The 22780-nt window shown below is 42.7% G+C and overlaps 1 protein-coding gene across 2 annotated transcripts in view; it reads right to left on the bottom strand.

Annotated features, from left to right (window-relative positions):
• The window catches only part of TUBGCP6 (tubulin gamma complex component 6), a 747379-nt gene that overhangs the window by 273017 nt on the left and 451582 nt on the right, over positions 1–22780 (bottom strand). For both annotated transcript variants that reach the window (XM_086967433.1, XM_086967436.1), the window contains exon 19: positions 20827–21043. In XM_086967433.1, the coding sequence (XP_086823559.1) occupies positions 20827–21043 (217 nt within the window). The remainder of the gene's footprint in view (positions 1–20826; positions 21044–22780) is intronic.

Genomic DNA, 22780 nt, shown 5'->3' with positions numbered 1-22780 from the left:
TCTACTGGTGGGTCCGGAAAATTGCACTTATTTTCTTCGAAGAAGTCTTTCCAGTCACGAGGTAGGTGACTCCTCCTTTGGATGATAGTGCACATGAGCTTCAACTCCATTGTTAGATTGTTTGCCGCAGAGGGTGAGAATGGAGAAGTAGTAAAGAATAGAGATGTTCATGCGTGTGTTTATAAATTAAATAGAGAGCTGCAGCAGCTACAGGTATCCGGGGAGGCGAGGGTGCATTTGGCTCTATGGCTCTACAGGCCAAGAACAGATGCTTACTGAGTAAGTAACATCCGTTCGAGGCATGTGAGCTTTAGATCGCATGCTGTGCATAATTTCATAGCAGTATCCTCCCAAAGCGGAGGCTAACCTGTAGCTGTTGGAGCTGTCTGAACTAGTGTTTTAAGTACTGCTTGACCCACATAGGATTGTTGTCTTGCTGACGCATCTACACAATAATGTTTAGTGAATGGAGGAGGGGGGAAGATGGCGGCTGGGTAGGAAGCTCAGTCGGAGAGCTCCCGGATCACCCGTGATTCTGATGAAAACGCAACGATTGAAAGCACCCACAGAAGAAAAAGTTAATGGAGCATTATGAGAGCGAAAGCTAGAGACAGTAGATCCTATTACCTCGAATGCGGAGCCTTTTGAGATGGTGTGTTCCCTTGGTCTGGTTTTTTCCCCGTCTGGCTGTGGAGCACCGAGGGAAGTCCTGTGCCTGCCGCATGGTGAATCGCTGGAAGCTGTAAAAACTCTCTTGGGTGGAAAACGCCGTCCGAGGCTCAGGGAAACGCTCGCAGGCATCGGTGAGAGCGGCGGATTTGGACGGGGCTCGGAGAGTCGCATCGGGGCGGGGGAGCAGTTGGACCTTTGGAGCACCGCCGAGGAGGCAAAGTCGCGCTGCTGCAGTGCCTCCGGAAGACTGAGCTTTCAGTTCCAGGGCACCAGCGGTAGTGTTAGAACTGACCTCCACCAGTACTCTGAGGCTCACAGCAGAGCAGTGTCAGCTTCAAACAAAGCGAGCTCAGAGAGGGTTACTCAGAACAGGGAGGCGAACAATAAGACACGAGGGTGCTGGGTCATTGGAAGAATTAAAACTGGAATTCTCCACAAACACAATGGCATAGACATAGACAAAAATAGTCTAACAGAGAGGATTTGGTCACTTGGCGAGGCAAACAGCACAACGTTAGAGAACAACATAAACAGCCAGAACATTGCTCAATCCTGCCACACTGAGAACTCGAAATTTAAGATGCTTGCAAACTACCAGCCTATGAGTAAGTGTACAAAATCAACAAAGGAGGGTAAAGAGGAGGCACATCATAAGTTAGGGGAGAGTCTCGCCAAAATAAATCCAGTGGGAACTAAGGAACTTTTAGAGTCCCAGCAAGCACAAAGTCAGGATAAACAAGTAGTATCTTCCTACAGCTTGCGCAACAGAAACTTCTTAAGGCAAGAGCAATACCCTAAAGGTATTTCACCAAGGGAGAGCAAAAAAAGCAGAAAACCCTAGCAAAAGAATACATTAAGATCATCTCAGAGAAAGATAAATTGGCCTCCTCACTGAGATCTAAAATAAAAGTTACTCCCTCATTAAGAACCTACTTTAAAGTACAACAGCAGGGGCTTCAAACAGAGGTTCAAGCTCTCGTGCAGGCACAGTCCTCTCCAGAAACTCTGAGGGGAGAAAGAGAGGAGATCATCAAGTCTACGGACATTTCTTCCTCGCAAAAAGCGAATCCTCGGACGCCCCCCCTAATTGAAAAAATGGGCCCAGGCAGCGCAAAGAAAGGGAGGAAAAACAAAAATAAGAAAAAGACCAAATTAGAAACAAAGAGTCTGGAAGTCATCTGGAAAACTAACAAGGGAAGCGGAGCAGAAGAAGGTGCTGAAGTCCAGAAAGTACACATGGCGGAGGGGGGCACCGAGCCCTCTGTCGTAGCAGTGCACATGCCAACAGAGGATGAGGACAAGGAAGAGGATGATGCAAGTTCGCTAGGGAGTCATAAAGAAACCCCGAAGAACCACACAGACGAACTCCTTGAGAAGATATGGGCGGAAATGAAAGAGAAATTCTCCATCTCAGAAGCGAAACAAGACAAAATCCAGGAAGTATGCGAAAAACTAGACAATAAGTTGAACGCTCTGGGAGACAGAGTCACAGCAGTGGAGAGTGAAGTCGTTGCCCTAGACAAAAGAGTTGAAAAGAATAGGAAGGAAATAAACTCCCTGAGGTTAGAAAATAAAATCATGAATGAAAAGATGGAGTCCTTAGAAAACCAGGCGAGAAAAAATAATATCAGGATTTTGAATGTTCCGGAGAACCAAGAGGGCAAAGACATTAAGATGTTTGTAGTGGCATTATTGGCAGAACATTTCCCATGGGCGGATAAAACAATACTGGAAGAAGATATACAGAGAGCACATAGAGACCCCTTTGGAAAGAACAAGGAGAGGAAAACCCCAAGGAAGATCTTAGTCAACTACAAAACGTATGTGCTGAAAGACAGGATCCTGGGAGAGGCATTGAAAAAGGGAACTTACAACAAAAATAGTTGGACGTTTAGAATAAGGTCCGACATGTCAAAGGCCTCCCAGACCAGGCAATGGGAACTGGGAAATTTAATGTCAGAATTGCAACAACTAGGCGCCACGGTGCAGATGAAATTTCCACCATCGCTTCGTATAATGTGGCGGAACAAAATGCGAAACATGAAAGAGCCAGAAGAGGTGAAAGCCCTCATAGACCTAATAAAAGATCAAATGCGTTCGGAGGAACCCCAGAATTAAGGGAACCCACATAAAGAAATAGATCACAAAACAAACCCTAATGGGGAAAAAATATATATAAGCTAAACACAATCAAGTGCAAAGTATAAAACACGAAGGTGCTGGGCAATCAAAAAATTCTTTTTAATCATATAAAGGCAAGAATTACGGGGACGGGAAGGTAAAAGGGTTACGAAGATAACCGAAGGAAAAGAAGATGGAGGCTTCCCAGGGGAGGGCAACGTTAAAACACAATCAAGAAAACATCAAAATTACAGGACAAAGGGTGGGGAGCAAAATAGGGAAAAAAACAAAAAATTCCTCATTTGCGAGAGTATAGGTAAGGACAAAATGGAGTTATATTTCGTAAATAAAATGGCAATGCGCGTGCAGAAGTGCGAAAGAGACATGAACAGAATCAATGGGAAGTACGAGTAGAGACTTTAAAATATTATCGTAGAACGTAAATGGCCTGAGGACAAAGAATAGGAGGAACAAAATCCTGGAATACATTAGAACTGCAGAAAGTGAAATTATAATACTGCAAGAGACTCATCTCTTAAAAGAAAAATGGGACCAAATAATCAAGAACTTATGGTGGGTAGATTCCTATGTATGCACAACACAACAATGCAATATCAAGGGAATTGCGATAATTTTTAAAAAATCACTAAAAGCAGTTGTAACCTCCACAGAAGTAGATAGTAAAGGCAGATGGGCTACAGCCAGCGTAAAAATTGGTAACACTCCCATTACTATTGCAGGTTATTATGGGCCCAACCTCGACGACGCTGATCCCCTGCGAAAACTGTACTCGCAGTTACTATTAGCCACTTCTCCCATAATACTGGGAGGTGACTTCAACCTAGTGATGGATTTAAGACTAGATAGATCACCGCCAGGGAGACAGGCTAACTTGAAAAAAATGAGAGAGTGGATTGGGATCTACAAAAGAGACCTTGATCTAGTCGACATTTGGAGAAAAAAAAGGAGAAAATAGGCACCCTTTCACCCTGCATAATAAAAAGCTGGGGCATAAATCAAGGATTGATTACTTTTTGGTCAGCAGTGAATTGACAGGGAATGTGAAAAAAGTATCTCACCTACCAGCCCATTTGTCAGACCACTCGGCTGTGCAACTACTACTACAGGTCACAGCAAAAGAAATGGAAAGAAGATTCACAGTAGAGAGGACCTTGCTACAAGATGAACAGATAATAAGGGAACTGGAAATTGAAACAAAAAACTTCTTTGAATCAAACGCCATAGGTACCACAAAACAAATAACATGGGATACTTTTAAAGCTGTTCTAAGGGGTAAACTCCTGAGTCTAGGGGCTTGTAAAAATAAGCAATTAAAGCAAGAGATCTCAGATCTGGAAAATAATATTCATTCCTTGGACATCGCTATCTCTATGGAACAAGAAGAAGTCAGGAAACAAGAATTTCTCCAACAAAAACAGCATCAGAAAGAGGAGATCGAAGGCATCTTGGAAGAAAGACTGAGAAAGAAATGGGACTCTAGCAAATTAGCAAAGCATGAATATGGCGAGGGCTGTGGAAAGTGGTTGGCATGGAAACTTAAAACTGACTTAGCCAGAAACAAAGTGAGAAGTATAATTCAGGATGATCAAACAGGGCAAAATTCTGACGAAAATATCATCAGGCAAGAATTCTGGAAATTCTTCAAAGAACTCTATACGGAAGATACAAACCCGCAAGACAAGCTAATTAACTCCTACTTGGAAGATGTTCCGCTCCTAAAACTTACGGAGGAAGAAAGGGAAGATCTGAACAAAGAAGTCCTTGAAGGTGAAGTGGCCGACGCCATCAAGAGTTTGAAGAAAGGAAAGGCAGCGGGGCCTGACGCTCTACCGAATGAACTCTACCTGGTATTAAGAGATACTCTACTTCCGCACATTACTGAATTAACCAATATAATTCTTAAACAGCATGAAGCCATACCAGATTCCTGGAACAATGCCATAATTACAATCATCCTAAAACCGGGAAAGGACCCTGCCAGATGCGAGTCATACCTCCCGATTTCACTGCTGAACGCAGATTATAAAATCTTTACTAAAATCATGGCAGCGCGGCTAGGGAAAGTATTGCCGAAACTGCTCCATCAGGATCAAAAAGGGTTAATCAAAGGGAGGCAATTGCATGAAGTTACACAAGAACTTTTAACTGCAATAGACATTGCAACATACGAGAAAACTCCTCTCACCATACTCACTGTTGATGCCGCAAAGGCTTTCGATAGGGTCAATTGGGCCTTCCTAGAGAAAGTAATGGTCAAGAACAACATAGGACTAACCTTTATACATATGGTAAAGCAAATATACAAGGATCCAAGATCCAAGGTTCTAATAAATGGAAGTCTCACGGAAAATATAAAGATAAGCAGAGGAACGAGGCAGGGTTGTCCCCTTTCACCTTTGCTCTTCAATTTATATATTGAACCGCTAGCGAATAAGTTAAGAAACAGTAAAGAAATTACTCCATTTAAACATCATACATGGGAGAAGAAAATCGCATTATATGCGGATGACTTAATGATTTTCACGGACGACTACCTGAGAGCCAAGGATACAATCGAAGAAACTATAGGAGCATTTGGGAAAGTTTCAGGGTACCTGGTAAATCAAACGAAAACAGAGATCATGACATGGAACACTCGCTTTAAAAGTCACAATATAAAAAATGAAATTAGATACCTAGGAATCCTAGTGAATCATGATATAGGAAAGATTCCGCAACGCAACCTGACCAAGGTAGCCGGAGACGTAAGGAAACTGCTCAAGGCATGGGCATCCTTACCACTCAGTCTGATTGGGAGATCAAACATAGTCAAGATGACCATCATACCAAAGTTCACTTTCTTATTTAATGCAATACCACTAGAGTTTGGGAAAACGGTGCTAACTCAAGCACAGAGAGACATCACAAGTTTCATATGGGCTGCGAAAAGCACGAGGATTGCTTGGAAGAAAATAAGGAGGGGGAAGAAAGATGGAGGACTGGCTAGCCCGGGCCTGGTGGAGTACTACAGAGCCTTCCAATTTAAAAACATTAGAGTGCTGTTAAAGGGTCACGAAAACTACCCGAGGTACTTACAAGCGATCACAGAATCAGATGACCATGTCTTGTTTAAGTTCGGACATCCCAAGTACTTCAAAAAAATAAAATTAAAGATCTTAAGGGACGCAGCAAAGATGTGGGCACAAATCAGAGGAATCCTGAAAATTTCGTACCATAGTAAATTGGCTCCTATCTGGAACTCGCCAGGAACCCCAGAATGCTTTAAAGACACACTAGCACTCCCTCTAAAAAGAGCCAACGTAAAGTATTGGGGGCAAATACTAAACGGATCCAACCTGAAAGCATGGTCAGAGCTTCAAGAGTTGACAAACAACACACTATCTAAATTTAAATATTATCAAATCTTAAGTTGGTCTAAGACTTTACCCACTGACAACAACGGAAATGAAAAAATGGAAAAAGAAATGGTTAAAACAACACCAGTACCAAAAGAAGTGGCTAAATGGTATTGGGCCCTGATAAAGGCCAATGATATAAACCTCAACATAGAAGTACAAACTTGGGGGAAAGACCTACTAATAGCGGACCTAGACCTAATTTGGGAAAAATCAGTGGGGAAATGCTGGTCCACTCTGAAATCCGCGGCCTTGAAAAGGAACCATCTGTACACCATTCACCGGGCTTACTGGACACCAAGAAAGCTTTCCAAGCTTAAGAACGCAGGAATAAAGAAATGCCCAAAATGTGGAGAAGAAAAAGCAGACGACATCCACATGTTCAAAAACTGCCCCCAATTGAAAGAATTCTGGGACGAAGTTGGTAAGACCCTGAGCATTATCCTGACCAAGCAACTAACTGTAAATACCATCCTTACCCTTTTTGGGATTGAAGATACAGGAAATGAAGGGGGGCTCACAAAAGGGCAAGAAAATCTTTTTGTATTTATAGTACTTGCAAGGAGGGAAACTTGCATTAAATGGATAGGGTCTTCCAGCCCAACTCATGCAGATTGGTTGAACTGGGCCATAAGAATTAACAAACTTGATAGGAAGGGAAATGCATGTAAGAGATTTAAGTTCTGGGAAAGCTTCGACAATTTCTTAAACCCCAAATAAGATCAAAATGCAAGTCCTATGATTAAAGCGATACATCCTCTGGTGGACAAGTATGGTACTTGTTGAGTAGTCAAGTTGACTAGCTCCCCTCGCTCCAAAATCAGAGGTAATGGTATGTAATGGGCAAAGGAAACTCCTCTAAAGATCATCAGGAGGATGATAAAACTCCCCAGACAAGAGAGATCGAGGGGCAGTGTCGGAAAGAAACTAGAGGCAGATACCCGATACTCCGTAATCATACAGTTATCGCAATATGAGGATATTAAAAAACTAAATAAATAAATAATGTTTAGTGAATGTTAGCTGTGTAGACCATATTGCAGCTTTGCAAATGTCAACAATAGGAATATTTCCTGAAAAAGCCATAGTGGCCCTTAGCTTACAAGTAGAATGTGTCCTAGGGGGTACAGTTACTGTTCTTTTTGCTTTCGCACAGCAGATTTGAATGCATTGAACAATCCATCTTGCAATACCTGATTTTGAGATAGGATTACCTTTGGGTGGTGGTGCAAAAGCAACAAAGAGTTGTTTGGTTTTACGAAACGATTTTGTCCTTTCAATGTAGTACAAGAGTGCTCTTCTAATATTTAAGGTGTGTAGAGCTCTTTCTGCAACTGAATCAGGTTGAGGAAAGAATACGGGTAATTTTACCGACTGATTTATGTGAAATGCAGATACGACCTTAGGTAAAAATTTAGGATTAGTTCCGAAGAACCACTTTGTCTTTGTGTAGTTGGAAAAATGGTTCTTGAATGGGTAATGCCTGTAATTTACTTACTCTCCTTAATGATGTGATTGCAATGAGGAAAGCTGTTTTCCAGGAGAGAAACTGTAGTTCGCATTTGTGCATGGGCTCAAAAGGTGGGCCCATTAACCTTGTAAGGACTATATTAAGATTCCAAAGTGGAGCTGGTAGAAGTTTTAGTGGTATGACACTTTTTAGTCCTTCCATGAAAGCTTTGATCACAGGTACTCTAAACAACGACAAATGCGGTCTATTTTGTAAATATGCCGCGATTGCCGCTAGGTGTAGTCTAATAGAGGTATACACCAATGCTGATTGTTGCAAGTGTAACAAATAGCATATGATGTTTTGTATGGAAGCATCAAGAGGGTTGATATGATTATTACCACAGTAGATAACACATCTCTTCCATTTAGCTGCGTAGCAGGCCCTTGTAGTAGGTTTTCTAGCTTCCTTAATGATGTTATACATTCAGGTAGAAGGTTTAAGTAGCCAAACTCTAAGATTTCAAGGGCTAGATCGCGAGGTTCAGTTGTTTGGGACCTGGGTGTCTGATTTCTCCATGGCTCTGTGTGAGGAGACTGGAGGTTAAATGCAGCTTTTGTTGTGGAACCAGAGATAGCTCCAACAGGGTTGTGAACCAAGGTTGACGTGCCAATGTGGGAACTATTAGGATTAGTGTGAAAGACATTTGCCTGAGCTCGTGAACCACTAATGGAATGAGTGGAACAGGTGGAACAGCGGTGGCAAATATCCCTGACCAGTTCATCCATAGTGCATTGCCCTTGGATTGCGGATTTGGGTACCTGGAGGCGAAGCTTCGGCATTTTGCATTCTTGTATGTGGTGAACAGGTCCCCAACTTTGAAAGTATTTGAGGAGAACCTGAGGGTGGAGTTCCCATTCGTGTATTTGCGGTCTGTGCCTGCTGAGGAGATCTGCAATCTGGTTGTTCACTCCTGGGGGGTGTTCTGCCAGGAAATAAAGTTTGTGGTGAATGGCCCACCTCCAGATGTCTTGAGCGAAGTGGGACAGTTGAAGAGTGTCCCCCCCCCCTATTTTTGTATGTAATACATAGCTGTCATGTTGCCTGTACAAACCAAGTCAGCTTTGCCCTCCAGGCGAGTCTGAAATGCTTTGAGGGCTAGAAAGATTGCAAGCCCCTCTGGATAACTGATGTGGAGCAGCTTTTGCTGTAGACTCCAAAGGCCTTGCACTGTGTGATGTTGTAGGTGAGCTCCACAACCAGTAAGGGACGCGTCCGCTGTCAGTACAATCTGTGAAACGGGGTCTATGAAGGGCAGTCCTTTTGACAAATTTTGTGTGTTCCACCACTGCAGAGAGCAATGAGTACGGTTGCTTACAAACACTAGAACGGTCAATAGACCCTGTGACTGGTTCTACTGACTGGCTAAGCATTCTTGAAGTAGACGCACTTGCAGCCTGGCATGGGGACGATTATGATGCAAGATGCCATAATTCCCAGCAGTTGCATAAAAACTAGAGCTGGAATCCAATGATTGGGTTAAACTGGAGAATTAAAGCCTGAATATTTCAAATTCTGGCCGTGCTTGGGAAGGCAAGAGCCTTTTGAGTAGCTATCGTGGTGCTAAGGTAGTCCTGAGCATTGGCTGGTTTGAGATGTGATTTTTGGCGCATTGATTGTGAAACCTAGTTGATTTAGTAATTAAATCGTTCTGAAAGTGTGCTGAAGACATTGCTGGTATGTGCTGGCTTTGATTAGCCAATCGTCCAAGTATGGGAAGACCTTGATGGTTTGTCTTCTTAGGTGAGCAGCTACTACCGCCAGACATTTTGTGAAGACTCTGTGGGCTGTGGTGTCTCCGAATTGGAGTACCTTGAACTGGTATTGTTGACCCGCTACCACAAACCTGAGGAATTTGCAATGAGCGCGGTGGTTTGGAATATGAAAATAGGCATCTTTTAAATGTAGACTAGACAGAAATTTGCCTTTCCTCAGTAGAGGAAGTTTTCGTTGAAGTGTTACCATGTGGAAATGATCTGCCTGAATATAAAGATTGAGTTCTCTGAGATCTAATATTGGTCTGAGAGAACCATCTTTTTTGGATATTAGGAAGTAAAAAGAGTATACGCCCGACCCATGATGTTGCGGTGGTAAGGGTTCTATAGCTTCTTTTAGCAGTAGAGAATAAACGTCTTGTTTGATGAGGTGTAGGTGGAATGTTTGGAGGAGTGTTGATGAACTCCAGGCACTTCGTACAGCCACATTCTGGTGTCCTTCCAGACCAGCTTGGGCCGACAACAATATCTTATCTGCCCCAGGTAAGATTTGGGGGTCTCTACTATCATCATGGATCGCTTAGGAATAATTTAGGCTATTTAATCAAAGTCAGAACAATCTCTTAGGTAACTTGGTATTGTGCATATATATCTACCCGCTGAATGCTATACCATTGGGTCGTCGCTCAATTAAGGATTTAATTACTTTGCGTCCCCTCGTTTATTGGGCTCGACTATGGCGCACCCCGAGCTATCTAGATACGCTGACAGACTTAGAGAAGTGATGAACCTCCAGGGATCCTATAAGATTGGTTGGCTAGCAAATGTAAAAAGGCTCCTTTTGGCCACTGGTCTTAAATCTGCATGGGAGTCAGGGATCCCGCTGTCTAAAGGAGAAACTAAGAGAGCATTTTGGGCATGGATCAATAACCAGGAGCATAGAGATCCCAATCTAGGTAGACTGACTGACGAGTTTCGCCAACATAAACTGGTGCCTCGCTTTGAGCTCTACCTAGATTTCATTCAGAAACCGAGAGATAGGGCCCTTTTTATTCAGTTCAGATTGGGCACTCTCCCTGTTCGTGAACGCACAAGTAAATGGAGTCCTCCCTACCAAACACCTGTTGATTGCCCACACTGTGTAGGTGTAGCTGAAAATATTCCACACCTCTTTTTTGTATGTCCGGCTTATATTAAACCCAGAATGAAATGGTTAAAACCTGTGTGCCGACAGCTTGAGACTAGGAATCATTCTAATGCTCTTAGAATCCTCCGAGCAGATGCAAATACGACCTTAGCCTGCGGGGTGGCAACATTTTTAAGTTGGGCCTGGCTCATAAGATCGAAAGCTTTACGATGAATATGTACGATTATCAATCTTCAAGCCTTTATCAAAGCTGTCATAGTTTAATATATTTTTACTTTTTCATTGTAACAATGATTATTAAAGTATTTCTCTTTTTTTAACTATATTTATTATGAAATGTGTTTGTAAATGTATAAATGCTTTTAAGATATTTCATATCGAAATAAAGCTTTGTTGACTGGCTATACCATAGACTATGGGCCAGATAGGACTCATCAGACAAAGCGGCACATTTATTTCCGAGCACCTTATGACTAATGCTGCCTATATCAGTTCATTAAATAATTCCATCATCTGTTCTCTTCTTTTACATGCTTAGGACATCGATTTTTGGGCTGTTCCAGCAAGCCTCCACTTGACAGACTCTAGTGACTTGGTGCATTTACTGAGAAAGGTATTGAGTATGAGTCCACACCAAGCAATAATAATATCAGTGCTTTGTGTTGATCTCTTTACTGGGCCAAGATATCCTCTATTCTCTCTTTTTAATATTTATATATCAAGACATATCTTGAACCATTCCGGTACTTTAATAGTGTTCTACCTGGCAACTCACTATTTATTCACAATATAGTTTTGGGAGAGGTGTCTCGAGCTTTTTTCACATATTCTCACGTCATTCATCCCTGACTGCGTTTATACCCTCCCTCTCTTTCTTTTTACTTTCTTTTTTTTCCCCTCATGGTCTATTCTCTTTCTCCTATTTCATGGAGAATTTTAGCCTGATTGGGGACACATGAATTCCTAAATAATTGTTGTCTTAATAATGTATTTGCATTTGAGTAGGACTATGTTTCTTTAAGACCAATATCAATGTTTGTTTTTCATATTCTTTACAGATTTTGCTTTTTGATCATCATGGCTACCTGATGAAGGCGTCAAGCCGAAACGCGTGTAGACATGACTTATGATAGCCATGATTATGTCGGTTTCATTTTCTTGTGTTTAATTCTGTTGTTATAGGTCATCTACCGTTGGCACACATATCCAAGTCCTATATCAAACAATATCATGTTTTGATGTATTAAAAGAATTTAGGTCATGTGTGAAAGGACATGTGTGCATGATTAGCCTTTCAAACCATTTGCATTATCATTAATTGTATGATGTATAGGCAATCTACAATCAAATAGATGTTTCTATATCATGATCTAAAATTATATATTTTTCTCTTCTTTATGTTTAAACAATTGAAACTTTTATAATATAAAATAATACAAAATATGAATATTTTTCTAATAATTTCTTTCTTATATTTGGTCTTTCTGTATGTCTATTTAAGTCCACTCGGTTACTCATTTCCTAAATGATTTATTCACATAATATTACACTCCCTAATTTAGGTAATTAATTTAGAGGTACCCCTTTTTTGTGACATAATCAAACTCCAGGCAGTAACCAGAACGGATAATTTGTAGTAACCAATTGTCTGTTGTTATTGACAGCCAGATTGATAGGAAATCTGAGAATCTTCACCCGACAGGTGTTAGGTGGTCGCTGGGAAGTGGAGGCAAGTCACTGCTTTGTATTAGAGGCGGAGGTGCATGTGTTTGAACCCCTGTCCCTGCCTTGGTTACCTCTGTACCCCCTCTGAAGTAACCCCGAGTGGGTTGGATATTGCCCTTATAGGTGGTGGTCTCTGAGGAGGTATTTTTGGATCCTCAGCGGTAAAAGGAGCGCCGAAAGAAACCACCACTTTGTGCTGACTGGAGGGCTCCCATTGATTTGGCCACTTCAGTGTTCTTCTTCCTTTTTCCCAGTGAAGAATACACTATTGGGCAAAATAGATGCTCTTTATCAAAGGGAGTCTTTAAAATGGAGGTTTGCACCTCTGGTTTAACCCCTGATCTCCGAAGGCAAGTGTGTCTTCTCAAGAGACCACTGGTGTTTATTACTCTAGCAGCAGTGTCTGCAGCATCTAGTGAACATCTTATAGCGTTATTATTATTATTATTATTATGAATCTTATAGAGCGCACGGCTACCCCCGACGGGAGTGTCCCGGCGCTGAGAAGAGAAGGCGGAAATGTAGGTTAGCATGGTGGGCTCGTTAGAACTACAGTTGACTGAAGAGCCATGTTTTCACCAACTTACGGAAGTTGGGTTTAGATGGAGCCAATTTGATTTGTCGCAGTAAAGAATTCCATAAGGAGGCTGCTATTACCGCAAAAGACCGTCCACCCAGTCTGGCTTTGGAAAAGCGGGAGATAAAAGAAGTTCTTGGTAGTTTGATCTTAAGTTCCTCGTGTGTCTTAGTTTTTGAATGCGTTTTCTTAAATAGTGTGGGCCAGTACCTTTTATTGCTCTTTAAGTGAAAATGAGTGCCTTAAATTCAGCACGTTACCTGACTGGAAGCCAGTGAAGGGTACGCAGATGTGGCGAAATGTGATGTCTTAAAGGGATGTTTTTAATGAGCCTTGCGGCTGCATTCTGTATTGTCTTCAGCTTTCTGTACATGTAGGCTGGCTGGCCTAGATAGAGACTATTAGCGTAGTCCAAATGGGCTGTCACTAGTGCGTGAACAATCGTTTTCCTACATACAACTGGAAGCAGGTGAAGAAATTTACGCAGGGCTTTTAGTTTCCAAAAGCATGTAGAAGAAACCTGAGCTATCTGGGTTTTACATGACAAAGTCTCGTCGATTTTGAAGCCCAGATTTCTTGCTGTTGGAAAAGGACAGGGAGCTGGATTAAGTATCGACGGCCACCAGAGGTCTGATCTAGGGGGTGAAGGTTGGTTAAAAAAAAAGAACTTCGGTCTTATCGGCATTAAGCCGTAGACAGTTTCTGGTCATCCATATGGATATATCAGTCAAACAGTCCCGAAATTTAGAGAAGGCTGCTTCCGAATGATCTTTGAAGGAAAACATCAGCTGAGTGCCATCAGCATATGAGATGACACTAACATTGCAATGTTCAACGAGTGAGGCCAATGGTGCAAGATAAACATTAAAAAGAGTAGGGCTAAGGGCCGAACCCTGAGGGACTCCACATATTAAGGAGCGAGGTGATGAAACAAGAGGCTGTAGTCGTATTTTCTGGACTCATCCTTCAAGGAAGGATTGGAACCAGGCCAGCACAGTCCCAGAGATCCCGAAGTGTCTAAGCCTGTCTACCAGGATCTTGTGTGAGACCGTATCAAAGGCTGCTGACAGGTCAAGCTGCACCAACATTGCACAGCAGCCTTTGTCAAGGGATTCACGAATGGATTTGGTGACTTCCAGCAGAGCTGTTTCAGTGCTGTAGCCAGCGTGAAATCCAGATTGTGTGTCATGCAGTAATTTGTTAGATTCTAAAAAGGTAGACAACCGTTTTTGAACCTCCTTCTCGAGAACCTTAGCCGGGGCTGGTAGAAGGGAAATAGGTCTGAAATATTTTAAGATGGTTGGATCAGCATTTTCTTTTTTTAGGATGGGTTGAATGAAAGCTGTTTTCCATAGGGATGGATACATACCAGTATTTAGTGAGGCATTCCAAAGTTCATTTAATGAGGGATTAATGAGATGTGCTAAAGTTCTGAAAAATCTGGTCGGGAGGGGATCCAGACTTAGTTTTTAGCAGTATTTTAAGTAAGGCTTCCAGACTAAAAGGGCCAAAGTCTGTCCATATTTCTTTGTCTGGGGGCCGAGGTGTGACTGGGCTCTCACTCTCGGTAAAAGAGGTATATATATCTTCAATTTTTTCATGGAAAAAACTCGCTAAGTTCTCACAAAGAGTTTCCGATGAAGTTATATTACTTTTTAAGGCCTCTGGCTTCATGAAGCTTTGGACGATTTTAACAACTTCTTTTGTAGAGTTTTTGGATGCTTTAATTTGGCTAGTGAAGTAATCTTTTATGGCCATATGTTTTAATTTATGAAATTGATTCACCGCCCTCCTATAGATGTTTTTAGCATCCAAGCTATAGGATTTTCGCTATATTCGTTCAAGTCTTTTGCAAAGGCTTTTTTCTAGTTGGAGATCTTGTGTAAACCATGGTGCGGAGGGTTTAAGCCTGTCTGATTTTATTTCTTTCAGGGGTGCAATAGTATCCAAGGCGGTGGTGACCCAATGGTTAAAAGTTATTGCATCACTATCAGGTTGACCCGAAAAGACATGAGAGGTATTCTGAAGTATAGGGCCAATAATTTCTGGAGTTATTTTCGGCCAGTTTCTTTGGATCTCATGTTTATTATCCCTGCTATAATAGGCTGGTAGTGAAGCTAAAATTGAATGGGACCAGATAGTGGTCTGACCGGTCACAGGGATAGGATTCTCGGCCACAAGGGTAGAGATATTTGTAAAAACCAGATCTAAGACATGTCCAGCTATATGTGTAGGTCTTGTGACCATTTGATTAAGATTTATGCCTTTAAGGGAGTCAATCAGTTGAGCCGCTAAGGAACAATGTACCTTGTCTATATGAATGTTACAGTCCCCTAGGACCAGGTAATTTGTATACTTCAGCGAGTGGTCAGCTATTAGCTCACATATGTTCCATAACTCGCTGGGTTTTGAGCCAGGAGGTCTATAGATGAGCATTCCTGCTATGTTGAGTGCGGGAGTAATAGTAACCTGAAAGGAGATCGCTTCCAGCACATCTTTGGTTACAAGTTTTATGTGTGATATTTCCCACTCCTTTTTGACAATGACGGCTAGGTCACCTCCCGGTCTAGTCCCATCTCTGTTTTCCGCCACTATTTTATAGTCATCAGGGATGGCCAGATAAACAGCTGGTGTAGTGCTGTCTTTGAGCCATGTTTCAGTTAGAAAAATCATATCTCAGGTTTTAGTTTCTAAAAGTAGCCATATGTCATTGGCATGCTTAGGGAGCGACCTACAGTTTATAAGGCATGCTCGGATGTACGTAGTTAATTTAGAGGAGATACTTGTTTTCAATGCTTTGCCTCTTGTGTCTTTGTCATTGTTAAGGTTAAAGGTGCAGCGGGGGTCCTGAACACGATGATTGCAAGTCCATGCAGCGGGATCCCTCTGGATGGGGTTAGAGCAACCTTTAAACCTAAGTGCAAGGATTTTCTCCCTGGTAAGTACTACTCTGGGATCTGTATGTCATTGGGCAGCATGGCTGACGCTGGTCAGGCGCGGATGGGCTTGCCTTTGGCGCGCCAGCAGCATGCCCGCTTCTCGCATCCGCTGCACGTCCTCTGACCCATGTGCTTAATATAGGGGATATCCGGAATCTGATTGGCAGAAAGAAGGCTCTGGTCCCGCCCTCCGCTCAAACGGCTCCTGCCGTGGTGGACTGGGGCAGAGGACAAAGTCCTTAAAGTGCCACGCATAATGCGCTATGTGCAGTGCAAAGACGCAGGTAAGGGGGCAGGGGGGCAATGTACAAGTTTAAATTACGGACGATAATAAAAGTATGCCCAGCTTTTAACACCAAATGCGGGGTACAGTGAGGATCGCTGTGCTCAGCGCGGGCGGAAACACTACTAACCGTCTCCCCAAGCTCCCTTATTGGAAATAAGTTGCCCTTCACGCACTATGTCTTGTACCTTAGATCTATGTTCCTGGGGCAAATATTGTATTAATTGCTCCATCTCGTCCCAGTGGGAATGGTCACTTCGTGGTAGCAATGCTTGAGTGTTGGAGACACGCCAGAATATATACTGGATCCGACAGTGCTGGCGTGTATTTTTTGTCTACTCTAGGGGTAAGAATACGAGCTCGGACAGGGTTGTTAAAAATGTCATCTAAGTGCCTAATCATCCCTTTGAGCATTGGTAGTGTATCCGATGACCTCTGTGTGGTACTGAGGGTTTCAAAGAGGCAATCCTCTTCTACGTATTCCTTATGTGGCTGCACTCCATGGTGGTTGGCTTCTCCTCGTAGTAACTCAATATAGCCTACACTGCCATCTGGTGGCAAGGGCTTGTTATTATATAAATCAGGATCATTGCCCATGGGCGAATTGGTATTGTAATCATCCCATGAGTCTTGTATTGGTTGATTATCATCCACATTATCATCCTCATCATCCTGGTTGTCAGGTGTATGAGGTGGTTAATGTTCAGGTGAAATAGGCTGAAACTGAGGTGAAGAAGGCGAAGGAAGAGGAGAAGGAGAAGGATTAGTTCCAACCGTTCTCTTCTTTAACCCCTTCCATACTCATGACGAGCTCAGCTCGTCATGAGGCACAGTTGAGCTGTGCTGATGACGAGCTCAGCTCGTCATGACACCAGCAAAATGGCAATTTCCAGCACAGGGGAAAAATAACCACAGCAGCGATGTGGTTAAAGGTATGTGGTATTCTTCTTCTGTATCAGTCCTTCTATTTAAAGTCACTTTAATGGAGATATGTCCAGTTTGAGGATGGATATACAGTGTTTTTTGTTTCGGATCCGGTTTGTCGATCGGAGCGTCGAAACTGGGTCTTTTTGGTGATTTCAGCAGATCTGAATGTTTTCGCGCCATAGGTTTAGGTGCTGAGGTCTTGGATGTTGATGTTTTCGGATCCAAAGTGTCTTTCAGTGCCGAATGGAAGGGGTCGGCATCGGACTTGTGTTTCGACACCGAAGTTCTCAGCTCCGAACTTGATTTGGAGGGAGTCTTTTTGGAGCGGGAAGGCTTTTTGGTAGGCTTCGGTGCCGAGCTGGAAGGCGGGGTGTCAAAAGCATGATCTCGGTGCTGACTGGAGCACGAGGGCGCGGGTTGGACCAGAGCGGCCTTCTTTTGTGGCGTTGGGTCTTTGGACGAGGAGGGAGCTGTACTCGTGGTACGTTGTCCATGTGGGATGTCGTCCTCTTGGTCCGCGTCAAGTTCTGGGATGGCGATGGGCTCCTACTCCTCCTCGGTTCCCATGGCCTCCCCGGCCTCTTCGTCCGAAGATGTACAGAACTGAGCTTGTGTGCTGGACCTGCATGTCGCAACATCGAGCCCAACGGTCGTTAATGTGTCTTTTTGGAGCAGAAAGCCTGGCACGCGGCGCAGTCCTGTTCTCTGTGTTCGGGGGACAAACACAGGTTACACACTTCGTATGAGTCAGTGCGTAGGTATTTCGTGTGACACTGAAGGCAGAATTTAAAGGGAGTTTGTTCCATTAACTGCAGGTCGGCCCGACGAGGATAGACCCAACTGCGTTCCACAAGCTTTCTGATCAAAAGATGTGTTTTAGTAAGGAAACACGATATGCGATAGAAAGGGAGAAACAATCAAAAACAATATCTTCGAGGGTGAGTATCTTGCGCACTGAGGAAAACAGAAGGAACGGTGTCGAACCGGAGTGCAGCGATAGACGTCCGAACCCGATGGCAGAAAAAACAATCTAACAATGGAGTCGATGCCCATGCATACTATCATCCATTGTAGGAGTCACCTACCTGTGACTGGAAAGACTTAGAAGAAAAACAAGTGCAAACATCTGGACCCAACACTAGATGGTGAGCTATGCACAACATGTGATCTACAGCTCAAATTCCTCGAACATACGATTTTCTTTTGCAGAGCCATTTTTCAAAAATCAGTAGTTTTGAAGCATATAAACAGCTATATTTGCCGCTTTTCACCTGTTTTGTTTAGAAAAAGTAACCCAAGACAATCTGCCTAATGTCTTGGGTTTTATCAAGATACCTTAAAAAACTATGCTTTTAACAAAAGAAAAATAAGAAGATGTGCAAGTAGCTTCCCGTGCCACTTTGCTCTGGTGAATTAATGATTTACCCTTTTCAGAAGGCAGCAATATAAACTATTTTAGTGCACATGAGTCATGCGTGTGTGACAGTTTCCTCAGTTTGCGCACGCTGTCTGTCTGCGGTTTCTACCTCTTCCTAGTCACTGAAAGATACACAATATTTTGCAATGCAATTGGTCTCGCATTTTTGGGAGAGTTTAAGCTATTGTAAATGATAATGCCTTTTATTTATTTATTTTAGGAGTTTTATATAGCACTGGCTGGACCCAGGGGTATCAGAGCGCTTTACAGCATATACAATTAAGTGCAAATATACGGTACAGGAAAATAGGAGAACAAGAGGGATAACGTCTGGAAGGGAACAAATACCTGAGCGAAGGGGCAGAGGGGAGTGGGGAGCAGGATAGCCGGGCTATCATCTGAGCATAGTCATTTGTATGTGTTTTGATAATTAACACATAAATAAAAGGCATTGTCATTTACATTGCCAATAGTTCAAACTCTTGTAAATGCGAGACCTCTGCCACCCTTGTCCCAAGCAAGCGTAAAATCAAACCGTGCATGGTGCGCTAATGTTGCAGGAAAACATGTAGGTGGAAAGAATGAAAGAAAATAGTGCTTACAGACTAAAGAATGCAAAAACCACAGTTGATGGACAGAATGCAAAACAATGTCATACATTCACCCCAGTACAGAGATCTGGGCCCAAATCCATCGTTTTTTTGCACTCCACGCCACCCCAGTTCAGACATGGCTATATGCAAATCAGTCTGACCCTGTGCCTCATGGGAACAGTCCAGCCCGAACTGCCAAGCCATGCCTTCCCTGGACCGGAAACAAGCTTCCGTGGACCGGTTTCTGGCATTCCAGCCGTCTTCAGCCCGGCTTGCTTGAATCCAGAGGTGTGGAGAGCATGGGACTCACGTCTGAGCATACCCATCCCACTCGGGGTGACAAATGCAAAAACCACAGTTGATGGACAGAATGCAGAACAATGTCATACATTCACCCCAGTACCTTGCTCACTTTGCCACTGGATTCAAGCAAGCCGGGCTGAAGACAGCTGGGATGCCAGAAACCGGTCCTCGGAAGCTTGTTTCCGGTCCAGGGAAGGCATGGCTTGGCAGTTCGGGCTGGACTGTTCCCATGAGGCACAGGGTCAGACTGATTTGCATATAGCCATGTCTGAACTGGGGTGGCAGAGTGGGCTAAAGAACGGTGATGGATAAAATCCCAGATCTTTTGACTGGGTGTGAGTGTTTGATTGGTTCAGATGCTCCGTCCATCACCACCCCCTTTTGTACTACAGACTAAAGAAGACATACCGGGTAACAACTGAAGTAAAAGGGCCAGTCCTCATGGGAGGTTACAAATGAAGATAAGACGTACGAAGGAGAGACTAACAAGCCTAATAACGAATCAGAAGTCAGCATTTTTGAAGGACCATGACACAAGCCAATGACAAATATGGGCGGAGAGTGGGCAGGGCTTCAAGTACATACTCCAATACAGCCTGGCTCGCGGGGCACCGCATGAATTGCCCAGGCTCGACCTAAAAGGGGGGGGGGGGGGGGGGGATGCTAAAAAATACACAAAGACAACAAGGAAAAACCTCAGTCACTTCAGATCATCTGGTAAGTAAAACTGATCTCAATCAAGGAAATGATTCTGGTTCTTGATCTAACACAAATTCCCCTTTTCAGGTTGAGAAAAATATAGCTGCCTTCAGATCCTGCCCGTATAAATTAAACCTCAAAGTCATTTTCAAAACAGACTCAGTTTGATTCAGTGAGTGGTAAATCTTAATTAGTATCAGCTTCCCAGGTGCTCAAGACTGAAATGCAAGCAATATTCGCCTCATTGATAAAATAGGACGTTGAGACCCCCCCCCCCCCCCTCCCCCCAACTCCCCACTGCCCCCTTCCTTTAGTTACGGAGTCAGTCCGTAGCTACTAATTTGGCTGTAACTGCAGGCACCTGTCCTTAGATTGATATGGGCTTTATTATGCAGACCTCTATTATGATTTTATTTTAAAGTTCCATCGAAATGTTTATCTGTCCTTCCTAACTAATCTCTATAAAAACAGTTAAACCATAAAGTTCCACCGAAATGACGTCCGCTACATAAATAGGGCCACATGAGACAGAGATGTTGGTTATTTTTTATCTTCGTTTTCACAGATGGAAGGCTATGTTTATTTCAGGCAAACAACATGGACTCAGAGATACAGCATGGGATAAATCAAACTTATAGGTAATCGGGCAAGGAAATAGGATACTGAACACATTGGCAATCTGTGAAAACAGCTCTATATGAAAAAGAATATAATTACAAAATCTCCGTAGCTGCAACATTGTGCAGTTTGCTACATTGAAGTCTGAATGCAAAACTACTTACACATTAAATCATATTTGTCCTGATACTTGTCAAGATAATACTTGTCAGCCAAGGCTTGCACGTAGTCTTGTTCTTTCTTAAAATCATCATCATCATCACCATCCTTAGTTTCTGATGAGCATTGCCAGAATGTCTCCAGAGATCCTGCCACATTTGTCACAGTTTGTTCTGCAGCTTTCAAAAATTCTTCCACAGGAGGTTTCTGTGCTTCATTTTCCTATGGGTAAAAAGTAGAAACTGTTATAAGGGATACATGAAGCAAGTGTTTGCACTTGCTCAGTAAAAATGCATTAATATGCACACTAAAATTCACAAAAAACGGAAAGTTACCATTTAAAACTAGTAATCGGCTATTTCAGTTCATATTTTAAAAAATGCATTCTTTCAACTAAAACTGAATTAACGTTCTAGAATCTGGAAACGTGCGAAACGCATATAACATCTGAACTGAGAATTCTTTTTTGTCCTTCTCTTTTTTTCTCACGGTTCTTTTTATTGCATTTTTGCACAACTTTTATACCGTAAAAGTAAGACCTGAGGACCAGCAAAACATCATGGGATGCTATTTCTCAAAACAGTTTCATACATAGTGGCACTGGCCTTGGTCCGCATATTACTTTCAATTGCTTCTTTTAACAGGGATGAAACTCCTTCTCTTTTTTAACCTTCCTATATCATTTTACAGGGCTACCTACCGACCAAAAGATGGGCAATCATGACATTAGCCATCCTCCTTCCTAACCAGTGAGCAAAGAAAAACACAGATAGACAAATTAAACTATTTGTGAATGTAATAGTGAGGTGGTAGTAGGCTAATTACAAAAAATGAAGAGGCATACTGAAGGGTACAATGGGAACGTGTTTAGGAACAAAATCCGAGATGTACTATAACAAGTTCATTATATTTTGAGTGTTTAGTAGTTCAGCGTTCTTAAGCATATCCCCCTGTGGGTCCACTATGCCTATTCAGGAGTCCACGACTGTTTAACAAAATTAAATAATTATTAACATGATCAATTAAAATGAATAAAGTATATACAAATAAGGAAGAATCACTGAAAATGTGAAAAGTTTTTCTATATTCGTTTGTGAATTACACAAAAGTTTCAATATAGCAATTACTTAGGCCTGGGATCCCCTGCTTCCCATAATGATTTGGTGTGAGTCCACAGAGGTCAAAGATTAAGAACCGCTGTACAAGTAGATTTTTTGCAACACCCTACATGCAAATAAAAGAACCGCTTTGAGTGTGCAACGGTCAAGGAAAAAAGGAATAGAAAGAGTGAGTGAAAAGGGGAGAGGTAGAGTAGGAAAGGGCCCTTTTTTGACATGGTCACCCCAACTTTTTGCCTGGTATCTGATGCAATGTTCCACTGGGCTTCTGCTAACTAGGTGCCCAGGGCCAGTGCTCTTTCCCTAAAACAAGGTGACTGTTCAATCGTTCCACAATTGGCAAGACCTTTAAGCAACTCTATAAGTCCTTAGCAAATAGTATCCCTGGTATATATGGCGTGGGTAGTAAAGAGGGTCCCCAGGTGCTGCAGTATGTATTGGACACCCTAATGGAGCCACCAACAAACTCATCCAGACTGCCATTGCAGGCTGCGTAAAATGCTGCAGACAAATTTGAAAATACGACATTGCACACACCATGTGTGCCATGCCCACAGATGTAAGTCACCCTGCAGCAGACCTTATAGCCATAAAGCAGGGTGCATTATACTACATTTGAGGACAAATATGCATTAGCAGATATGCCCCTGAGCTGTCTAGTTCAATTGCTAGATAATACAAGTGAACAAGGAAGCCATCTTAACTATATGTACTGGGCACTGGTCATTACGAGTTCACCAGCTACATGGTGGGTTTACTGAAACCTATTGTGTTTGGTATGAAACCCCTTGTCTTACAAAATCCATACTGATGCCAGTGGTGGATTTATTACGATTTGTAC

The sequence above is a fragment of the Lissotriton vulgaris genome, chromosome 1_1 (assembly GCF_964263255.1).
Source record: "Lissotriton vulgaris chromosome 1_1, aLisVul1.2, whole genome shotgun sequence".
Lineage (NCBI taxonomy): Eukaryota > Metazoa > Chordata > Amphibia > Caudata > Salamandridae > Lissotriton > Lissotriton vulgaris.
Note: the sequence above shows the minus strand (reverse complement) of the source record. Positions and strands in the feature narration are given on the sequence as shown.